This window comes from Podarcis gaigeae (assembly GCF_964106915.1).
Source record: "Podarcis gaigeae genome assembly, chromosome: 16".
In the NCBI taxonomy this organism is placed as follows: domain Eukaryota; kingdom Metazoa; phylum Chordata; class Lepidosauria; order Squamata; family Lacertidae; genus Podarcis; species Podarcis gaigeae.
Window position 1 is genome coordinate 10597747 of NC_139693.1, and position 22461 is coordinate 10620207.

The window sequence follows — 22461 nt, forward strand, 5'->3', positions numbered from 1 at the left end:
ACCTCTGGGGACAAAGCAGAACCACTTATACACGCACCCACCCCGCTCCTCCCCTAGTACTGGCTTTTGAACAAGGAAGCAAAAAAAGTACCTGGTCCACAAGACAACCTTTTCCCCGGTGGAGCTGACCTTGATGTTCTTAGCGCACACAGTCGCTTCAACTGCCCTTTGGTGCAGGTCATCTCCCCGCAGCGAGGCGGCCCGCTCCCCACCACCTGCAGCTGGCAGCTCCGAGCGGTCACTAGCACACAGTCTCTCCGTGGCATTTCCTTTCTTCTCCGTAGCCGGAGGGCTGCAAACTCCAGAGGCCACCGCTGGGGTCTGAGAGCCACAGTTTGCCGCTCCTGCTTTTGGCGGCGTGAGGTCCTTGGAGTGTGACCCGCAAAGATCCCTTCCTTTGGGCTTTGAATCCAGAGACGATGTCAACCTGTCCAATTCCTTGTCCTTGAGACACACTCGAGGAGCAGCAGAAGCTGTCCCTCGCAAGGAGCTGGACTGAATGGCAGGCTTTTGTGGCCAACTCTTGGCTAGAGGAGGGTTGACACCTGGGCTAGCTGCACCACCCGCTGCTCCTGCAAGAGTCTCACCCCCTGAAACGCCTGAAGAAGCTTCCCCGCTCCTCGTGCAGAGTCCTGCGTCGCTCTCGCCTCCTATATGGCAAGAGCCACTTTTGGGTCGGTGGGGTTTCGGTGGGGCGCCCCTCTGCACCTGCAGCGTGGAAGAGGCAGCAGTACTAGGAGGGAGCAGCTTGGCAGGATCGCTGGCTTTGGAGAGACAGGGGGGTCCTGGCAGCGCACCCCCTTCTGTAGGGGTCTCCTTGGGCAAAGGCAGTTTTCCTTCCACGCGGGAAGCTGGGAAAGAAGAAAGACAATAGGGAAAGGATTGTTCACACTCGCTTGCTCGTTGCACAGCATTATTAGAAACTGTGGAAATGAAATACAGCACAAGGTTAGGCAGATGGCACTGCTGAGACACGCGAAGCTTAAAAACTAGCATTAGGTGCCCATGCACCTTCCAGCCTGCGCGAAAATAGCCACAGCTAGCAAACTGGGGGTGCTTCCTTCAAGCACTGCACACAAGCCCCTCAGCTTCACCCACAAGAGAGGAAGACCAAATTCATTTCGTAAATTTCTCTTGCGCTCCCACTCTAAAGGGGCCCAAGCATGGCAAAAAACAATGCAATTTAACAAAATAAAAACATCTTTTTAATGGCCACGGAATCTCGATCTTTAACTGGATTCAGCCTCGGTTTATAGCCACCCCAAGCCCTCCTTCCAGACACTCCTGAAGGAGTCTTGTGGTGCTGTAAAAGACTAACGAGGCTTATTGTGGGAGATAACCCTGCAGACTAAAACCCTCTTCATCAAAAAGGCTCTACAGCCACAAATCTGTTTCATATTTAAAAGGTGCCATTTCTAGCGGACATGTCAGGTTTAATAGTCAGCCTTGGTGGCTTCTGAAAACGTTTCTAAAGCACAGAGCAGAATTTGGACCAGAGAGGGTGCCCTAGTCCTCAGAAGGGACAAAGTATGAAATCTTACACAGCCCCTGCCAGGATCCCCTCCCTCCTGCCCACGGAGCCAGTTAGGAGCTCACTAGGCAGAAGATCCCAGGGCTGCATGGGAAAGTTCATGCGTCCAGGCTTCCCACCCCTTTCACTCTCAACGTACCTCCTGCTGTGGGGTCTGCTCTCCTGGCGCCTGTCCTCATCCTGCTCTGGGGAGGCTCCCCGTCCTCTCTCTGCTCCAGACTCTCTTCCGCAGGCTCCTTCCCTTCGGGGCGAGGGCTCAGTTCGCGCTGGACGAGGCTGTCGGTGAGCTCCTGGGGATCTTTGTTCCTGTAGGCCTTGCCATCTCCTGCCTGTGGACCAAGCAAAGTCCAAGAGCATCTCAGAACACCTCCTGCTCCAAACTCATGAAACTTGTATGCTTCCCTTCGCCACCCACCCCTAAAAAGCCATGAGACTCTATAGTTTGGCCAGGACCCCGGAGACCCAGGGTTCAAATCGCCGCTCAGTCATGAAACTCACTGGGTGTCCATGGGCCAGTCACAGTCTCTAAGCCTAACCTACTTCACAGGGTTGTTGATAAAATGGGGAGGAAGAGAGCCACCTTGAATACCACCTTGAATTCCTCGGAGGAAAGGTGGGATAAAATAAATAAATGTAGATGAACTCCATGCCTAAGGCAGCAACCTTAACCCTTCATCATCCAGAACTACATGCAGGCAGCTGAAATGGCAGCAACAATATGATTACAAGGTCCAAATGGAGATTCTCAGGCTGGGTTTGAGATGTTACCATTAGTATACAGAGCTTTTAACAGCTTGGGAGCATCTTATCTGGAGGGTTGGCTTAACCCACAGATGCCCCGTCAACCACTTCCATCCAGAAAACTTCATTACGCATCTGTAAGGATCCAGTATTCACTCTGGAACTCTGCCTGTTGACATTAGGCTGGTACCTTCCCTGTATTCTTTTTGGCACCTCCTAAAATCCTTTCTGCTTAGGCAACCCGGACGCCTAAAGCTGACATGCAATTTATTCTGGAATGTAACCGCTGATTTTGTTCACTTTGCTTTTTTACAAACTAGTGTTTGACCTTTATTTTCACTGACAATATCAGTGCACTTTTTATCTTCGTAATTCTCTTGGAGGTTTTATTTGCAGATAAGGGGTATGCAAATTCAGTTAAATAAAGTAATAATAATAATTTTATTATTATTATTTGTACGCTGGTTTCCCCAGCCACTCTGGGTAGCTTACAGCACATTTTTAAAAAAGTAAAACATTAGACGTCAAAAATTTCCCGATACAGGGTTGTTGTTGTGTAAGCTGAACAGAATCAGCACTTTCGAGGCTTCAAGGGACAGACACACAGATGAACTCACACACATAGGAACCAAGAGAGCTGCATTATATTGAATCAGGCCATTGGTCCATCAAGCTCAGTATTGTCCACACTGACTGGCAGGGGCTCTGCAGGGTTTCCGATGGGAATCTACCTGGAGACGATGGACTGCACATGGCACCTTTTGCATGTGAAGCTCTACCACTGATCTATGGCCCAGTGCGCTAAGCTGAAGCCCCAGAGTCTCACGTTCCCTCTGCCATTGCTGTGGACTCACCTTGTTGCTGCTGCTGCTGCAGTGGCTGCAGGTCCTTCGCTTGCTCCTCTTCAGCCTCAGATCACTGCTCCCCTCGTGGCAGGAGCAGCAGCACTCCTTGGCCCCCTCGGCCCACTCAGACTCCTGAAATCACACACAAGAGGAGAAGAGGAGCAACCCTCAGCGGGACAGGCAGAAGGGAGAAGGAGCTCTCGAAAGCAATGCTTCGCGCCAAGGGCTTCCCCAGCCTCACCTTGTCAATATTCTGCCCCCCAAGCTCCTTCCTCTTCTTATTTTTCGCAGTCGCGTGGATTTTGGGGGGGTCCTCCTCCTCCTCCACATCTGGCAAGGACACCTCTTCAAATCCATCGAACTAGGAAAAGAAGCACAGGAGCCATGGTCAGGTAGCGTGGTTGGGATGCAGGGAATCCCTGAAGCTTAAAATTCCACACCCCTCACCAAGCTATTGGAGCTCAGAGCCGCTTCTCCCCGCAACTCCGGAAAGAAGAAGAAGAAGAGTTTGGATTTGATATCCCGCTTTATCACTACCCGAAGGAGTCTCAAAGCGGCCAACATTCTCCTTTCCCTTCCTCTCCCACAACAAACACTCTGTGAGGTGAGTGAGGCTGAGAGACTTCAGAGAAGTGTGACTAGCCCAGGGTCACTCAGCAGCTGCATGTGGAGGAGCAGGGAAGCGAACCCGGTTCCCCAGATTACGAGTCCACTGCTCTTAACCACTACACCATGCTGGAAAGCCGTGCAAAAAGCAGGTGCCCCCTCTCCCAACCTGCCCAGGAAGATCAAGGGATAACCCCACCTCATACTCTTTCTCTTCCGTCCAGTTGATTTCCTCAAAATCTCCCAGGCGGTTGGCCGACGGGCGCAGGTGGTCGAAGAAGACGGAGAACTCATCCTGGAGGTGGTCGTGCCCCTTCAGCAACTGCCACATCTGGGTCTTCAGCTGCACAGAGGCATACAAAGGAAACAAAATAAGGAGAGGGGCAACTTGATACCTGAATTATAGGTGCCTTCCCCCCCCCCCCATAACAAAATGGCCCACTGGGGTGGGGGGAAGCTTAGGATCCAGGCTACTGGCCAAACCCTGTTTGCCCACCCCTGTGTGGAACGTTTGCAGCATTTGTCCAATGTCTTTTTTCTTCAATCCCTTCTTATTTATTGGTTTGGAGCATTTGTACCCCACTCTTCAGCCTAAAGGGCTCCCAGAACAGCTTACACAAAATCGAAACAAGGCAGCCCATACCTGCAGGCTTACAATACAAAAACCACACACAAACACACACACACACACACACACAGGAAAAGGACAAAGGAGGGGAGAGGAAAATCAACATCCAACCAAGGCACTAATTTCAATGTACCGTATTTTTCGCTCTATAAGATGTACTTTTTCCCTCCTAAAAAGTAAGGGGAAATGTGTGTGCGTCTTACGGAGCGAATGCAGGCTGCGCAGCTATCCCAGAAGCCAGAACAGCAAGAGGGATCGCTGCGCAGCGCTGTTCTAGCTTCTGGCTGAAGAGGCTGCACAGCTGTCCCAGAAGCCTCTTCTATCCCTCTTCTGGCTTCAGGGATAGCCACACAAAGCCTCTCGAGCGCAGCGGGAGTGCTCCTGCCTCTTTGCTCAAGAGGCTTTGCATTGCTTTCTTGTTTCTTGTTTCCCTCCTCTAAAAACTAGGTGCGTCTTATGGTCATGTGCGTCTTTACAGTGAAAAATACGGTAGGTTTTTCCTTCATGGTTAACCAGCTAGCACGGTCCAGGGGCAGGAGGAGATTGGTAGAGATGGGTCTCCAGTGAATGTGATGAAATGAGCCCTGCTACCTATTACACCTTCCCAAAGATAGGTAATTCTGTGATGGCAGCTTTGCATGGGTGGAGGGGAATAAATGAGTGGAGAATGGGTTTCCTCAGCTCTCCATTTATTCATTTTCTCCCCACAGTCCCACAAAGCTGCAATCACATAAGTAAATTAAGCTTAGGAGGAGAGTTACCTGTATATCCATGTTACATACAAGCCAGGAAACCAAAATTTGCAGCAATGTTGTATTTCAGCCACAAGAAAAAGGCTGCAATTCCCACCACAGCCAGAATTTTCTGAGGGGACAGGACACAGTGAGGACAAGCATATTTCCCATAAGCATCTGTAGGTCTGCTTACCTCAATTATCTCCTGGGGCAGGCACTCCGCACAGCCCTGCAGCACTTTGATGATCTTCTGGTGGTGGGAAGGGTTTTCCGCAAAGCAGATCTCCAGTTGTCTAAGGAACTTCCTGCTCTTCTCAAAAGCTTGTTGCTCCTCAAACTGCCCCAAGGAAGAGAAACAATCTTCACTGTTCATGTGCCATCTTAACATCACTGGCACTGTCCAATCACCACCTGGGTTCTTTTTTTTGGGGGGGGGGGGCTCCAAAAGTGAAATTCCCTACCTGGCCAGCAGGTGGCAAGCAACAGACAACAAACCCAGGTGCAGATCAGTGAAGCTGTACAGCTGTGCCACACAGAGAAGAGAGCTGATGCCAGCAGAATCAGGTACCTGCTGATGCCCCTCGCCCTGGCAAAGAGCCCACTGGTCCTGCCCCTCCTCTTCACAATTGCCACCTGCTTGCCCTCTCACTCAAACCCAGACAACAGTGCAAGCAACAGATGCCCCAGTCTGCTTGCTTAGAAGAAGTCAGAGCCTTCAGAATCTCAGCTTTTGTTAGCAAGCAAAGTTTCTAGTCCCTATTGTTGAAAAGATGCATTGTACTTCTAGTTTTGTGGGCAAATACTGGGGGTGGAGGGGAATGTCAGAAGCCAGAGGGGTGGGGAAGTAAGATTTCCAAGAGATCAGCAGGTGCCCAGTGTTGCCCCTGACCCCCAATAAGCTAGACATCATAACCTCACATACAAAAACTAATTTATAACAGGGCACAGAATTCAGGTGGGAAATCTGCCCCCTTCAGTGCAGCCCTTGGTCATGTGAGATGGCATCAGGGGGAAGCAGCTCTCAAGTGAGGCTGGGGTGGCATGCAAAGGGCAATCACACGCCTTTTTAAAGACCACTTACGGCCCCAGTAACTTTGCAGTAGTAATGATCTTTTTCTTTGTACCTCACCCACGTGACTGGGTTGTCCCAGCCACTCCAAGCAACTTCCAACAACAGCATAATAAAACATCAAACATTAAAACCTTCCATATACAGGAAGTTTGAAACTTTTTCTTTTATTAGCTGTTTTCCCTTTGATATAGTTGGAAGAATGTATTGTTGATTCATATACAATACTGCCTTTGATAGGAACTCCCTAAGTGTGGAGGCCCACTTCACGTATCTACTATCTGAAGTCCCACCATTGTTTAGATGCCTTCTAAAAGCTGTATAGTTATTTATCTTCTTATTAATAATAATAATAATAAAATTATTTATACCCCGCCCTTCTCAGTTTAAAAACTGGGCTCAGGGCAGCTAACGGCAAATATAAAACACTGATCAAAATGTGACTTAAAACCAGCATAAAATACAACATAAAATGCAGCATCAATATCAATAAAATTCTAAAATTCAGGGGTCATGGGGGAGGGGGACAAACAAACCCCAGTCAGTAGACATCAAATGATTACCAGGGCTAACTGGCCAAGTTGGTCCTATTAGGGCCAGCAAGGAGACCAGGGAAAAATTTAAATGTGGGGTCCCAGAAAGGGTTTCTTCATAGAAGAGGAAAGGGGGAAAGGGAATAGAGGATCCTTGACATCTGATGGGAGGGCGTTCCACAGGGCAGGCGCCACTACCTAGAATGTCCTCTGCCTGGTTTCCTGTAACCTCACTTCTCGCAGTGAGGGAACGACCAAAAGGCCCTCATAGCTGGCCCTCAGTGTCCAGGCTGAACGATGGGAGGGAAATGCTCCTTCAGATATGCAGGGCTGAGGCCGTTTAAAGGTCAAGTCGTAAGGTGGGGTTGCCGATTCAAGGCAGCAGCACCGAGTGAGCCATCCTTGAACTCCCGACCCCCAGCTCCCCAGCACATCTACATACCAGCCCGCACTCCAGGGCCTGCTCGGGCAAGAGGAAAGCAGCAAAGTCCGTGAGCAACTGCGGCCACTCCCTTAGCAGGTTCCGCAGCCCTGCGTAGAGGTCGACGGCCGTCTGTTTCTGGGCGTTGCTCTCAAATTCGTAGATGATGTGCAGGAACTCCTCGTACTTGCCAGGGACGTTCCGCAAGGCCTCGCGCACCTGCGGAGGAAGACGCCGGCGTTAGGTCAGACGGAGCGCGAGGAAAAACGCCGCTGGTGCGCAGAGCAAACCCCAAAATCCAAAGCAACTACACAAGCCCACAGGCCAGCAGGCTTCATTGCAGAGCTAGGCATCCACTGCTCCCAAAGGAGGCAGCGAAGGCCACCGAATGGATGGCTTTAGAAGAGGAATGGCTTTGGAAGAGGAATACCAATGGCTGCCAGCCCTGATGGCTACAGTTTTGCTCCACTGCCGGAGACAGTATGCATCTCTCACTGGGAATCCCACATTTGGAGAAGCAAGAGGAGCCATCAAGGATGTGGTCTAGCCAGGAGAAAGCACTTGAAGGAAGGTGCAATGGGCTATGAAGAGGTTTGGCCTGGGAAGAGTCCCGAGGGCCAGATAAGAGAGCTATTGGGGGCCACATCTGGTCTCCAGTCCTGAGGCTCCCCGGTCTACAGGACCTAAGTGCTCTTTGGTTTGGTGAACATCTGGAACTCTCTCCCGATTTAAGGTCGCTTGCAACTCTACATCCCGACTTAGCAGTTGGTGAGGAGGCCCCTCCTTACCCTGCTCAGGTAAGCCTGGGCAAAGGCCATGTCCTTCTGCTCCCGCAAGGGGTCCCTCTCCAGAATGTCTTCATCGTAGAGGAGCAGCAGCTTGGAGGTGTCTTTGCTGGCACGAGCCCGGCCTCTCTTCGCTCGCGCTCGGTGGGAGCCGCGGCTTTTGCCCGGTGCTTTGGTGCTCTCTCCTGGAAAAAACACAGAAAGCGATCCAACCGCAGTCCATGGAAGAGGCTGCGTGTCCCACTATTCCAGGGTTGCCAGAGCTGCTTTCTGCGTGGCAGATCTTGCATCAAGCACACGGGGGTGGGGGGAGAGACCAGGTGACCCTCCAGACTACGGGCCCCCCTTCATGGAAGGAAGAAGCAGAACAAAAAGGAGCAAATACATCTTAATGCGCAAAGTGACTGAACGGGAGCAAAACTTGGGTCATACTGTCTTGTGAGAATTTGATTTTAATATTGTGCTTTAATGCTGTAACCTGCTCTGAGAGCTTAGGATGCAAGACAGAATAATGATACTGCTAATAACAACAACTATTATTATTATTATTATTAGAATCGCTCAGTCCTGATTACCTCTAAGAGATCCAGACTAAGGGGGATTTATTTATGACTCTTTCTTTCTTTCTTTCTTTCTTTCTCTCTCTCTCTCTCTCTCTCTCTCTCTCTCTCTCTCTCTCTCTCACACACACACACACACACACACACACACTTACTTTTCAACTTGTATTGAGGCAGGGCCATAGTTCAATGGTAGAGCATCTGCTTTGCATGCAAAACATTCCCAGGATCGGTCTTCAAGGTAAAGCTGGGATAGACTGCCTGAAACCCTGGAGAGCCGCTGCCAGTCAGTGTAGACAACACTGAACTAGATGGACCAATGGTTTGCCTTGGCAGAAGCCAACCTGCTCTGTTCCTACGTGTCCCAAGGAGACGGGGCCAAGTCCTCTCCCCAATTCTGCCACCTACAACTCACCTGGGGCATCCCTGCTGGGCTCTACCTCCGGGGCAGCGCAAGTGAGGGCAAGAGACTCTGCCGGCCCGTCTCTGGGGTCTGCGACCTCGTCAGCCATTTCGTCCTCTTTCTGCAAGCTTTCCGAGTTCTCCCCTTCCCCTTCCCCTTCCCCTTCCCCTTCCTCTTCCTCTTCTTCCTCCTCCTCCTCTGGCTCAGAGTTCTCCTCCTGTGAATTCTCCTCCTCGGATTCGCCCTCCTGGCTCAGACGCCTCTCAGAGGCCAGCCACGTCAACTTCTCCATCGTCTCCTGTAGCGCACAAGGACCAAAGCATCTTGTCAGCTCTCCGACGTAATTCCTGCCTCATCCGTGGCAGAAGCAGCGTGGTCCATTCTAGCTATGAAGCTGGAACTCAGCTGGGGCAGGCAGTGACTCCTAGCGAAGAAGAAGCTTGCCAGGCGGCTAGAGGCGGCTCCTTACTGCCCACCAGGTTCAGCCTGCTCTTAGCCAGCCCCTACCTCCTTACTTACAGCCAATCTAGGGGGAGGCACTGGCTGTCAGCCTCCTCCCCTTAGCGCTGCCCTTGTAGAATTCAGCTAGGAGGAACAAAACTAGTATCAGTCAGCTCCGCCTGTCGCTGGCGCCACCTACTGTTGGGCTCCCTGCCTTCCACCCCACCAGCCCCAGTTGGCACCAGCCACCACTAGAGGATACCTCCACCCATCCATTGGCCCTGCTCTGTCTCCGATTGCCTCTGGCGCCACCTACTGTTGGGCTCCCTTCCTTCTGCCCTGCCAGCCCAATGTGTGAGACTCACCACTCAGACTACTCTGCGAAACCTATGCAAGAATAGGATGGCAAATGTATCTTCATTTTATTTTCTATCATTTCCTAATTGCTTCCCACAGAACACCCCAAATCCATTTGACAATAAAACAACACCTATAGAGAGAATTTCAAATTCTACATTCACTGCCCCTTCTGTTTTTGCATGTGCCCCACCCACCAATGACCTGCGGCCCTCAAAAGGCTGCCCAGAAGAGAATGCGGCCCTCGAGCTGAAAAGGGTTCCCTACCCCTGTTCTAATGGTTTGGGGAAAGAGAAAGGAAGGGAAAGGAACAACGAAATGTATATCCCATGACCATAAGAACTAGAAGCTTGGTACATTCATGTGTACCTCTGCTTATTTCACACAAATACTAGAGAAATGAAAATCTAGACTCAAGATACACTGAAATCCACATCACACAGCAGATTATATGCTTCTCCATAGGTGGAATAGGGCATCCAAGCAGAGGCCATACCCCGTCCACTCTCTCTTCGCAGGGAGCCCCATGGAAAGGAAAGCAGGCATGGGGACATTTTCCCTTCTCTTGGGCCCTGGTGCCTCCACAGAAAACATGTCTCTCCCCACCCCCTTTCCCCACAGTCATTTTTGCTTCGTCCCGTTCCCCCCCCCCCCTTGGACAAAACAGCTGTACCTGCAGCTCTGGTACGGAGAGGACCGACTCCTCCGAGGCGGACGACATTTCCTCATCTTCCTCATCCTGAGTGAAATCATCAAAGTCCTCTTCTTCCTCGTCCTCTGGCCCCTCTTTCTCGCCTGCTGGTGCCTCCTGCCTGGCGGGAATCCCCCCAACGGCACGGCTGCCTGCGGTGGACAGATCCTTCTCCAAGGCTGCACCAGAATCAGACCCTCCGGCAGCAGAGCTGCAGGCTTTTTCGGGAGAACCGCTGCTGCTGTTTTCCGCCGTGCCGGCTGCGCTCTGCAGGCCGTCGCCTTGGCCTCTCTCCTCGTTCTGGCCGGAGCCCGGCTTGCCTTGAGCTTCCTTCTGCTCAGCAGTGCCCTCCGGTGTCGGCTCCACATCCAGTTCCTGCCCCAGTTCCAACACCAGCTCCTCTCTGACCGGGCTGCCGGCGGAGCTCAGCTCCTCCGGAACAGGGGAAGCCACTGGAGGGAGGTCTCTGGCTTTCTCTGTTTCAACCTTCACGGTCTCCCCCATCTCGGGCAAAGAAAAGGGCCCTGGGGTCCCCAAATCTGCAGACTTCCCTTCACTCGATTCCCCGAACCCTTCGACGGGAGTCTCTCCTTGGACCCCAAGGTCAGGATCGGACGACCACCGGCCACTGTCTTCACCGGTGGAGAGCATCGGCGACGGCTCTCGCGGCTCCGGGGATGCGATTCCGCCGGGAGGCGGGCTCACGAACGTGGAATCCTTGGCGGACGTGGGGACAGGGGAGCCGGTGGCATTTGACGTCACCACCAGCGACGGTGCCGGAGGGGTTGCTAGCGGCTGGCTAAGCGGGCATGGGAAAGGGTTGGGGTTGACCAGCAAGGTGGTGATGGGGATGGGCTGAGCAGCGCTGCCTGCAGTGCTCGAGGCCAACGGGTGCAGGACGTTGCAGCCGTTGGCGATGCCGACCACTTTCACGGCACCGGCCGGGACGGTGAAGATGACCGGGGCCGGGTGCAGGAGGGGAGAGGGCTTGAACAGGGGAGTGGCTTTGGGGCTCTTCTTCTTCTGGTAGCCCCTGGGGGTGCTAGGCTTTCGGACCTTCGTCGCAGGCAGCGCCGGCGGGATCATCTTGGTCTGGAAGGCGACCGGCAGGGAGGAGACCAAGTTCTGGGGCAGAGCAGCAGCCAAGCAGGCCCTGGAGCCGGACTGGGGCGGAGCGGAGAGCACCCCCTGGAGGTCAAAGCTGGCACTGCTCCCTGTGGCCGGCAGAAGGCTCAAGTGCTGAATTCCCCCTGGCAAGGGCTGGACCAGCGGAGCGGGCTGAATCAGGCGGGGGACGCGCCCGGGAGGCTTGCTGGGAGGGGCTTCTGGCTGAGGCTGCCGGGCGCCCACCTTCAGGTAGTGGTTGGTGCCGGCGGGGAGCAGGCAAAGGCCTGGCCGGACAGGGAGGGGCTTGGCGGCAGCCTGTCTCTGCCGCCTCCAGGCCTTACGGCAGATGCGGCTAGTGAGGGGCCTCAGGATCAGCTGCAAACCCTCGGGCATGCGCAGGGGGTATTTCTCATCTCTCGCAGTCTCCGCAGGATCCCTCCCCGCTTTACCCAGGTCAGGATCAGAGCCGGGGAAGCTGGACACAGCTCCAGTGCTTTGCTCCAGAGCCTCCTGGATGAATGGCAAGCTGGCCTGGAGGAAGAAACAACATGAAAGGGGCAGGGAAGGGGAAAGAGATAAAACAAAATTACCGTATTTTTCACTCTATAGGACGCACCGGACTACAGGAGGGGGAGAACAGGAAAATAAAGTTCTCCCCCTCTCTGCTCAGCACCCCTTCAGCAAAGCGGCAGGAGAAACGGAGCCCCTTCCATTTCTCCTCCCACTTCGCTGAAGGGGCGCTGCGCAGAGACGGAAAACTGTGCAGCGCCTCTCCAGTGAAACGAAGCCTGGAGAGCAAGAGGGATCGGTGCGCACCGACCCCTCTCACTCTCCAGGCAGCTATCCGCAAGTCTTTGGAGCGCACCGGGAACTCCTGCTGTGCTCCGAAGGCTTGCGGATAGCTGCCTGAAACCCCCGGAGCGCAGTGGGAGTTCGCGCTGCGCTCCGGGGGCTTCAGGCGGCTTCAATGAAAGCAACGCGTAGCCTCCGGAGCCCGGAGGGAACGCTCCCTCTGTGCTTCGGAGGCTTCCTGTTGCTATTGCTGAAGCCAAGGAGCCTGCATTCGCTCCATAGGACACCCACACATTTCCCCTTCATTTTTGGAGGGGGAAAAGTGTGTCCTATAGAGTGAAAAATACGGTATGCCTAAAGCAGAGAGATGAGCGAGGTGATGGAGGAGGGCTTTTCTGAACCTCAAGAGCAGGTGAGGGATTACAAGAATTTGCCTTACACCAAGTCAGACCACTGGGCCCACGTAGCTCAGCTCTATTACTGTGGTCTTCACCACTTCTTGTGGCAGTGAGTTCCAAGGGGTGAATTATGCATTGTGGGGCCCCAGGTCTCATCCTGAGCCCGGCATATTAGTATATACAGGGAAGTATATGTCTACCCCGATTAGCAGTGGCTCTCCGGGCCTTTTGGCATGGACACGTTTCCCAGCCTTATGTGGAGACGCCGGGGATTGAATCTCAGACTGTGCAAGATGATCAAGGGTCTGGAAACCAGGCCTTAGGAGGAACGGTTGAGGGAGCTGGTTGTGTTTAGCCTGGGAAAGAGGAGACTAAGAGGAGATGATAGCCTTCTTCAAATATCTTAAGGGCCGCCCCATGGAAGAGTGAGCAAGCTTGTTTACTCCTGCTCTGGAGGGTAGGACTCAAACCAATGGCTTCAAGTGACAAGGATGGAGATTCCAACGAAACAGCAGAAATAACTTTCTGATGGCAAGAGCTGTGAAACAGACTGCCTTGGAAAGTGGTGGATTCTCCTTCCTTGGAGGTTTTTAAGCAGAGGTTGGATGGCCATCTGTCTTGTATTATCTAGCTGAGATTCCTGCATTGGACTAGATGACACTCGGGTCCCTTTCAACTCTACAGTTCTGTGATTCTATATATGTAATGCATGTGCTTGGCCACTGAGCTACGGTCCTTCCCCTGGAAATAAAGTAAGCTTCCAGTCCTCATGGTGCTGGATAAAAGGCAGGCTTGAACAGGAACATAAGGAAAATAACTTACACCAAATCAAACCATTGCTCCATTTGGCGTGGAACTGTCCTTACGTGGACCGGCAAAGAATATGGAGGGTCTGAGCCAAGAAAGCGGTCAGGACCGAAAGTTACGTTGCTCAATCCCTTCAGAAGCCGCCTTATACTGTGTCTTGTTCAGTACTGTCTTCACCATCGCTCAGGGATGGGGAAGCTTTTTCCTTCCAAATGCTAGTGGACTTCAACTCCTATCAGTCCCAGGCAGTGTGGCCGAGAGTCAGGGATGATGGGAGGTAGAGCCCAGCAACCTCTAGAGGGCCACAGCTTCCCCATCTTTGGTCGACACTGATTGTCTTTCCCAGCCCATACTCAGAGAGGGGCTGAACGTAGGACTTAGAATAAGAGCATCTTAAGAGTTGGAAGGGACCCAAGGGTCATCTAGCCCAACCCCCTGCAATGCAGGAATCTCAGCTAAAGCATCCAAAACACCTAACGACTTCTTGATGCTCTGCCACTGGGCTTCGTCCCCGACCTCAAAGGAGGAAATACCTTCTTTTTTTTATATAATAATTTTTATTAAGGTTTTCCAAATTAAAACAAATTAAAACAAATTAAATCCAATTTATAAACTTTTTGCCAATAACCAGGACTTCCCCTCCCTACCCCCTCTTGTGTTCCAAATCTTCCAAATAAGCAATTAAATTCAACAAGTTCTTATCCCCAAATTACACTCATCATCAGTAACCCAATTTATCCACATTCCCATCCCCTAAGATCGATCTATTCCCTTCCACGAGTTCCCCCCTTTCAAACATAGTACAGATGGAAATAAAATAAATATGAGTAGTGATTTTACAACCTTTGGATTCCAACTTTCCCTCCCCTCTTTCCCCTTTGCGTTTCACCTATCCCTCTACTTCTAATATCTTCCTGGAGTTCCCACATTACACTATATCCCTCAGGTTCTTTGCCAGTCTTTAATTACGAGTGTCCAATCATAGAAGGAGTCTATCAAAAAAAGGGGCCCATTTCTTCTATCCAGGTTTTTATAAAGGAGGAAATACCTTCAACCAGAAGGGCAAACGATGCTCCTCTTGTTCCACGGGGGGTTTCCATTCCCCAGGCTGGATCTCATCACAAAGCTTTGGCAGGCTAGGCAATTGCTTCGTCGTCTTATAGTGCTGAGAATCGGAGAGAGAGAGAGAAGCAAGTCAGGTTCTGGACTCCCTGCACCAGTATGGCTCTCTCCTGGGGTGAAGAACCTGTTAGGTCCTCCAGGTGGGGCTGGACTCCAGCTCCCATCACCCCCGGCCAGCATGGCCAAAGGGTCAGGGACCATGGAAGTCCAGCAACCCCTGGAGGGCTGCAGGCTCCCCACCCCCGTCTTACGCCAATCATATTCCAACCTATCAGGGATCACATATTCAGTGCACCTGCGGAGCTGTGAAGCAAGGACAGGGAGTCCATGGCCATTCGGATGTTGCTGGACTCCATCAGTCCTAGTCAACGATCAGAGATGATGGGAGTTGTAGTCCAGCAACATCTGGAGGGCCGCAGCCTTTACTTCCACTGGGGCAGGGTGCAAAGGAAAGGAAGGAGTTCAGCTCTAACAATAATTATTCATTCATTCATTCATTCATTCATTCATACATTCCCTGCCCATCTGGCTGGGTTTCCCAGGCCACTCTGGGCGGCTTCCAACAAAATATTAAAATACAATAATGTATTTCCCCAAACTACACCTGTTTTAGGACTACAATTCCCATCATCCCTGACCACAGGTCCTGCTAGCTAGGGGTGATGGGAGTTGTAGTCCAAAAACAGCTGTAGAGACCCAAGTTTGGGGAAACCCTGGGCTAGCCTTCCTTCCCTGCCCCCCCCCCTGGCTCCAGCTATGCCTACTCCTTGATAGCCCAAGTAAGGCTGGGGCCGAGCACTCATACCTGCACCCCAACCCTTTCAGCTTAAGCTGAGATCCAGCATCCTTGGAGGTTCCCAAACTGCAGCCCAACCCAGCCCATATGGTCGTCTTCCTGGGATTGCAGCCAGCAAGGCCAGCTCACTTCCACCAAACACATGAGGAAGAGTTGCCGACTCCACACCAGAGTAAACCACCTGGCGCCCCACTCACTTTGAGGATGTTGTCGGGGACCCGGTTCATATTGAGGTTCTTGATCCGCACTGTCAGCTGGCGGGCTGTCTTGGTCATCAGGAGGTACCTGCTAATCAGAGGTTTGGGGAACTCTGTCCCTTCGAAATGCTTCAGTCCCAAGGCTAACAAACTGGCGGGGATGGGAGAGAGAAGACAGAGGGGAAAGCCAGTCAGGCTGTGTGTTGAACCCCCCCGACTCTAGATGGGGGTTGCAGCTCCCATCACCCCTGATCATTGGTCCTGCTGGCTGAGAGTTTCGGGAGTCCCAAGAACATCTGAAGACCATGGTGGTGGCAGAGCCTGGAATAAAGGCAGATCTTCCGATTCCTAGGAGGTCTTCCCTCCCTCCAAGCTGCCACAAGCACTCGCCCCAAGGAATCTAAGCACCTACTTGTCTTCCCCTTTCGTGAAGATAATCTTGTCCCGGGGCAACTTGGCCTTTAGGGAGCAGGTGGGCAGCAACTCTGGGTACATGAAGACCCTCCGTGTGGCCAAAATCCATGCAACCTGCTTCGGCAGGCAAACGAAGTCGCTCACTGTAGGAAGAACCGTCAGGAAGGAAGGAGCAAGAGGGGAGGGGAGAGGAGAGGCAGCAATCAGAAGGATGAGCTGAAGATACACAGCGCCACTTGCTGAAGTCAAGCCCCACCCAAGGGACCGTCTGCAAGGCAGTGTTAGAAACTCAAATATAAAAGCCAGGTGCCGAATGTCTCCTTAAACCAAGGTTACAGATGCCAAAAGAGAATGTCTAGTTGCCACCTTCAGACAAGACGGCTCTATGAAGGAATGAGTTTCTGTGCCGTCAGTTTAAAACTGACTCAAACTCCCCCCCCCCCTTTTTCTTCTTTCTCCAAGAGAGCACTCTAAAATGCATCAGCTTGAGCTGTTGAGCAAATGCATAACAAGAACACAGCTGTATAAACAAACTCTCTCCTTTATCAGTCACAGCAAGGGATGTCCTTGGCTGTTCCAGTAGAAGTAGGGATGACATGCCTAGGGCTTATCTCACATCCTGACGCACAGAACTAGTCCGGGAACAGTGCCAGAGTGTGTTCTTGGAGTTGGTGACCTCTTGCCCCAAGATAAGAGTAGGAACAGGAATACCCTTTTATGGTCAGAAGTACAGGAAGGAATACCCTTTTATGGTTAAGAATACCGGAGCAGGAACACATGTGATGTCAACCTGCGTGTATAGGCTGACGTGGTTGGATTCCTGGGGAAGGAGGGAGAGGGTGCCTGGAGGATATATATACTGCATGAAATTTCTCATTTGTTTGGACTTGCTGTGGACACACCACGCAGGTGCCTTTCTGCTGTTCCGGAGAGCAGAAATAAAGAACTCTTTCTCTGAACCAACCCTCGGTGTCATTTGACTTCCTTCCTCCGGTCTGGGAACAACGCAGACCCAATCGGTGAACTTCAATAAGGCTACATCTAAAGTCTTATTTTTCAAATGATGCACTGAATGTGATTGAAAACCAGTTAAACATCTGTTTGAAACAGGCATTTAAAAAAAAAAATCAAAATGCAATTCAAAGAAAGTTAATCTAAAAAGGATTAAAACACCTGTCAGCTTTTATATGTCTGGATTGCCTAAACAAACGTGCTTCTTAGCAGGCACCAGAAATAGCGAAGGCGCATGCCTTTATGTCAATCGGCAGGGAGTTCCAAAGTATGAACCTGTGAGACCAGGGTTCAAATCCCCACTCAGTCATGAAACTCGCTGGGGGACCTTGGGCCGAGTGCCATATCTCAGCCTAACCCCCCTCACAGGGTTGTTGTGAGGGTAAAACACCATGAGCTCCTTAGAGGAAAGGCGAGACCTAAATGCCTCAAAAAGACAATTAAATGTTGACTCCAGAAGCTCAGCACAAGGGACCCTGTTACACACCATTCTTCTTAACCGCTTTGCGGGGGCTCCACTCGATCTTAACGTGCGAGTCGAAGTCCTTGATGAGCTGCAAGGCATCCTTCAAATTGCACGGCTGAAACGTGGTCTGGAATTTGGGCCCCAAGGGCTGGCGGAGGATGGCGGAGCTCTGAGCGAAAGTATCCAGCTCGGTCTATGGAACGAGAAGAGAAGAAGGAAGAAACGGCAGGCAACCAGGGGTGAAGGGGCACAATGGCTTCTCAGCCCAGGGCCAGACCAAGACATTTTGCCGCCTGAGGCAAACCAGAAAATGACGCCCCCTGCCTGCCATGCCTTACTCCTATAGAGGGTTTTATGCCCCTCAGAGGACCTTAAGGTCCACAAATGACAACACTTTGGAGGTTCCAAGTCGCAAGGTGGTTAGATTGGTCTCAGCTAGGGCCAGGGCCTTTTCAGTACTGGCCCCGACTTGATGGAATGCTTTGTCACAAGAGACTAGGGCCCCGCGGGACTTGACATCTTTCCGCAGGGCCTGCAAGACAGAGCTGTTCCACCTGGCCTTTGGTCTGGACTCAGTCTGACCCTTATGTTTCCCTCCCCTTATGGTTTTGATCTATGGGCTACTTTTAAAATGAGGCTGCATTTTAAACTGTATTTTAACCCGTATTTTAAATTGGGGTTTTTTTCTCCCCCCCCCCCCTATTATGTTTTTATTGTAATTTTACTGGTGTTAGCCGCCCTGAGCCCGACTCTGGCCGGAGAGGGCGGGGTATAAATAAAAAAATATTATTATTATTATTAGCCTTCACTGAGGCTGCTTCCAAGCTGCAGGGATGGACAGGGCGCAGGGCCAGCTCTAGACATTTTGCTGCCTGAGACGAAGGACAAGGAGGCGCCCTCCTCCCACGAAGCCTAGACAGAAGCCAGCTAGACTGGTAGCTGAATGTTACTTCAATACAGGTGAAAGGACTGCATCTTTCACCGCACTCAAGGGGCTAGTGTAGGGCACCCATAGCTGTTTGTGTTAGGATATTTCCGTTCCACCTTAAAAAGGGGACAGGCTGTTGTGAGTCACAGCTTACGTATTTCCTGCTCACAGGAAGTTTCTGTTTTGTCTATTGCTTTCGTTTCTCTCTCTGTGCCTGAGACATCGAAGCAGGCAGTCATGTTTTCTCTTTGTTCTGACCAACGCTGAATAAAGTTATAAATAATGCTCTCCTTAGTGCATCTTTCGCTGAACGAACTCTGCTGATAGAGCGTGCACAAGGCTTGGAATGTGGAAAACTATTTCTGAGGCTTTGTGTCGCTAATTGATTGATACTGCGTTTCTACGGGAGGTTGATGGACGTCCGGAGACACCGTGGGGCATGATGGCCTTTGTCTCCCTGGCAGTATCCCAACAGTTCGCTCCCCCCCCCCCCCAGCACAACTCAGCTTCTGCTGCCTGACTGCGTCAGTGTAAGGCCAGCTCTCTCTCACCCTAAACCTTATTAGCACTTGCATGGTGGAGATACCAGGGAATCAAAGCTGAGACGAACAAAATGGGGTAGGGAAAACCTTTGCGGCTGCAGTTGCCCCACAAACCCAAAACACTTCAAAATACCATCTCAGTCAGATTGCCTTTTATTATATCTGAGCTGCATGCTGCAAAGTACTTTAGATTCATCCAAAGTCCAATGGGATACTAGACCACCAGTTAGCCTTCAGGTTTAAAAGAAACAAAACAAAACCCTAAGTTGCTAGCCCGTATGGCCAACTCTGATGGTGGATGGGGGAGAGCAGCCCCCCAGACTGTTCCCCAGGGTCAGTCTGGGAGAGGGCATTCTCTGCGGAAGCCCCTAAGCTGTGGAAACCCAGCCCCATTGAAGTGCAAAAGGCACCTCTGATTTAGTAACACTCTGGCTATTCTGCAACACAAGCCCCAAACCCAACCAGAACAATGCACAGATGAGAGAAGGCATGGCCTCAGGCCTCAGAAAGGTCTGCCGGGGTGAAGCTGAGCCAAAGTCCTTACCAGAAAAAGCCGTGTGGTACTGGCCTCCGAGCTCAGGCTGGGGTTGCAGCTGCTGAGAAGGTAGGCCTGGGTCAAGAGCTGCACGTGCTGCGAGCAGAGGGGAAAGAATCAGAGCTGAAGAGTTGGAAGGGGCTCCGAGAATCCAACCCACAGCAATGCAGGAATCCGAGTTGCGGCCCACCAGAAATGGGTGCTATAGCCACAGGTCAGGAGGCCAGCAACCTCTGCAGACACACACACACCCCATCTGGATTTTGGGGCAAGCACTGCAGACACCCCACCCCACCCTGTTCCCCAGGGTCAGCCTCCCACAATAGAAGTAGCGCATGCAGACACAAGCTCCGCTTTCCCAAAGGATCCGGGTAAAGATCAGACCCAGTGGAAGTAATCTGGGCCTTGGAAAGCACATTGAGCTGAAAGATGAAGTGGGAAAGGGTGCCGCTCCTTCGCACTTCCGCCTTCAGCTCTATGACCCTTTTGGAAAGGAGGGAACCACCTCACCATCTCATGACCAAGGGGACAGTGGGGGACGGGAGGTGGACTTTCCCTCCCCATCCCTTTTTCCTCATGGGCCATGACTTTTTAGACCAGTGCTTCCCAAAACATGGGTCTCTGGCTGCTTTTGAACTACAGTTCCCATCATCCCTGAATGTTGGTCCTGCTAGCTAGGGATGATGGGAGTCGAAGTCCAAAAAGACTATCTGAAAATTTAAAGACTATCTGCAGAAACACTGTAAAATTAATGAATGTTAAAATGATGCAGGATTGAAATGAGATGGCTTTAGTAACAAAGCTAAAAGAATTTGCAAAAAAGGATTGATAATTAGATGAAAATATGATGTTCAATATGTTATGATTTATAATTAAGATAAAAACAAAGAGGGAAAGGATTTGCTGAATTAACTATGTGAACTGGAATACAAAAAAAGGAGGTGTGAGGAGGTCAGGAAACGAGTAATTGAAATATAAGACACGAAAAGATTGATCTGTTTTTTAACTGTTTTTTCCCACATATTTTGTACCTTTCTTTGTATTTTTGTATCATTTTTCTTTTTCTTTTCTTATATTGTAATTTTCTCTGTTTGTAAAATTTTAATAAATATCTTTTAAAAAAAAAACGAAGTCCAAAAACAGCTGGAGACCCAAGTTTGGGAAACACTGGGGTTTTTTTAGACTGCGAGGTCAAGGGCTGCGGCAGAACAGGAACTGATTTTAGCAAGCCACTCCAAGGATGGGCTATGAATGTAAAATAAATAAGAGAGAGGGAAATCAGCACAAAAGCAGAAAGCAGAGAAAGCCCTTCTTCGTCTGGCATGGTGCTGTTTTCCCTTCCAAACAATACCTGTTGCATCTGCTGCTGCAGCCTCTTCTTCTGCCCGGCGTCCAGCTCCAGGGTTTGGACCGGCTTCTCGCGGAGCTTCAGCCTCTCCGCTTCCTGGGGCAGCTTGGCGGCCGACTTCTTCATGCGCAGCTGCTCCAGCTGCTCCTTGACCGTCCGGTGCTGCTCGTTCAGCAAGTTGGCCAGGGGCTCCTCAAACCTGCACAGGGTCAAAGGATGGCTCTGAAGACCCAGGTAAGTATTCTACCAATCTCAGCTTTGGTCACCGAGTTGCGGTGGCTCAGCATCCACTGTCAGAGGCAATCGTGCTTCTGAACATGGGTTGCTGGAAACCGCAGGAGAGGAGAATCCTGTTTGTGGACTTGGCTGGACTAGGCCGTTCTTACCCAAATTAGGGTCACAAAAATCAGAAGAGCCTGGCTGCTGGCTCAGGCCAATGACCTGCCTAGTCCAGCTTCCTGCTTCTCACACTGGCCAATCAGATTCCTCCAAGGAGCCCAGAGGCATGGCATGAATGCAAAGACCCTCCCTCACTCTTACTCATAAGAACATCAGAGGAACCCTGTTGGATCAGCCCAAAAAGCAGTGGCATGCAGTGAATTTTTTTCTTTAGGGGAACATTTAGGGCCAGAGGTGCCAGATGGTGAGAGCAATGGGGGGGGGGACGTTGCGCACGTGAGCATCACACCTCCCTTAGCTGGGCAGAAGCTTCCCGGGTTTGGGAAAAAGAGGCCAGGCGAACATTTAGGGGCTAGCCTAGTCCCCTTAGTCCACTGACCGCACACCACTTGGGCAAAAGGCCCATCTAGTCCAGCACTCCATTCACACAGTGGCCAAAGAAATGCCCACAAGCACAACCAAGCCCATCACTCTCTCCACTTTTGAGTCCCAGCAACTGGTGTTCAGAGGTGTACAGCCTCCAAGGCAGAACACAGCCACTGTGGCTAGTAGTCACTGCTAGCTTTATCCTCTGTATGGTCCCTTTTTAACGCCATCCAAGTTGGTGGCTGCTGCTGCTGCCTCGGGAGGGAGGGGGGCTCCATAGCTATTCACAGTGTTAAGAAGTCCTTCCTTTCATCTGCCCTGAATTGTCCAGCACTCAGGTTCCCCAGACAGTCCCAGGTCCCCGGAAGAGCCATCAAAGTTTGCTTTTAAGGGACGCAGCACAGGCCCAGGGGAAAAAGACAAAGTGGGACCTGGCACAGTGCCCTTGTGCAGTACGTCACTCTCATCTTCTCCACGTTGCAGATGAAAGGTGGAGGGGGGTGAGGCTGAGAGATGCTTGCCAAAGGCAACATGAAACAGGGACCTGCAAGCTACCATGTGCCTCTCACATGCTCTACAGCAGTGTTTCCCAACCTTGGGTCTCCAGCTGTTTTTGGACTACAACTCCCATCATACCTAGCTGGCAAGACCAGTGGTGAGGGATGATGGGAACTGTAGTCCAAAAACAGCTGGAGACCCAAGGTTGGGAAACACTGCTCTACAGTGGTACCTCGGGTTACATACGCTTCAGGTTACACACTCCGCTAACCCAGAAATAGTGCTTCAGGTTAAGAACTTTGCTTCAGGATAGGAACAGAAATCGTGCTCCGGTGGCGCAGCGGCAGCGGGAAGCCCCATTAGCTAAAGTGGTGCTTCAGGTTAAGAACA

The 22461-nt window shown here is 51.4% G+C and overlaps 1 protein-coding gene across 2 annotated transcripts in view; it reads right to left on the bottom strand.

The window, feature by feature from the left end:
- The window catches only part of GON4L (gon-4 like), a 41807-nt gene that overhangs the window by 1858 nt on the left and 17488 nt on the right, over window positions 1-22461 (bottom strand). Inside the window, exons 15-30 of one of the 2 annotated variants that reach the window (XM_083715477.1) lie at window positions 20812-21007; window positions 19470-19556; window positions 17477-17648; window positions 15977-16121; window positions 15565-15715; window positions 14498-14614; window positions 10328-11983; window positions 8869-9154; window positions 7897-8078; window positions 7130-7327; window positions 5279-5422; window positions 3923-4066; window positions 3359-3478; window positions 3127-3249; window positions 1671-1860; window positions 92-851 (exon numbers count right to left, since the gene is read on the bottom strand). In XM_083715477.1, the coding sequence (XP_083571603.1) occupies window positions 92-851; window positions 1671-1860; window positions 3127-3249; window positions 3359-3478; window positions 3923-4066; window positions 5279-5422; window positions 7130-7327; window positions 7897-8078; window positions 8869-9154; window positions 10328-11983; window positions 14498-14614; window positions 15565-15715; window positions 15977-16121; window positions 17477-17648; window positions 19470-19556; window positions 20812-21007 (4671 nt within the window). Of the gene's footprint in view, window positions 1-91; window positions 852-1670; window positions 1861-3122; window positions 3250-3358; window positions 3479-3922; window positions 4067-5278; window positions 5423-7129; window positions 7328-7896; window positions 8079-8868; window positions 9155-10327; window positions 11984-14497; window positions 14615-15564; window positions 15716-15976; window positions 16122-17476; window positions 17649-19469; window positions 19557-20811; window positions 21008-22461 lie in introns of both variants that reach the window. The other variant, XM_083715478.1, reaches the window with a different exon arrangement.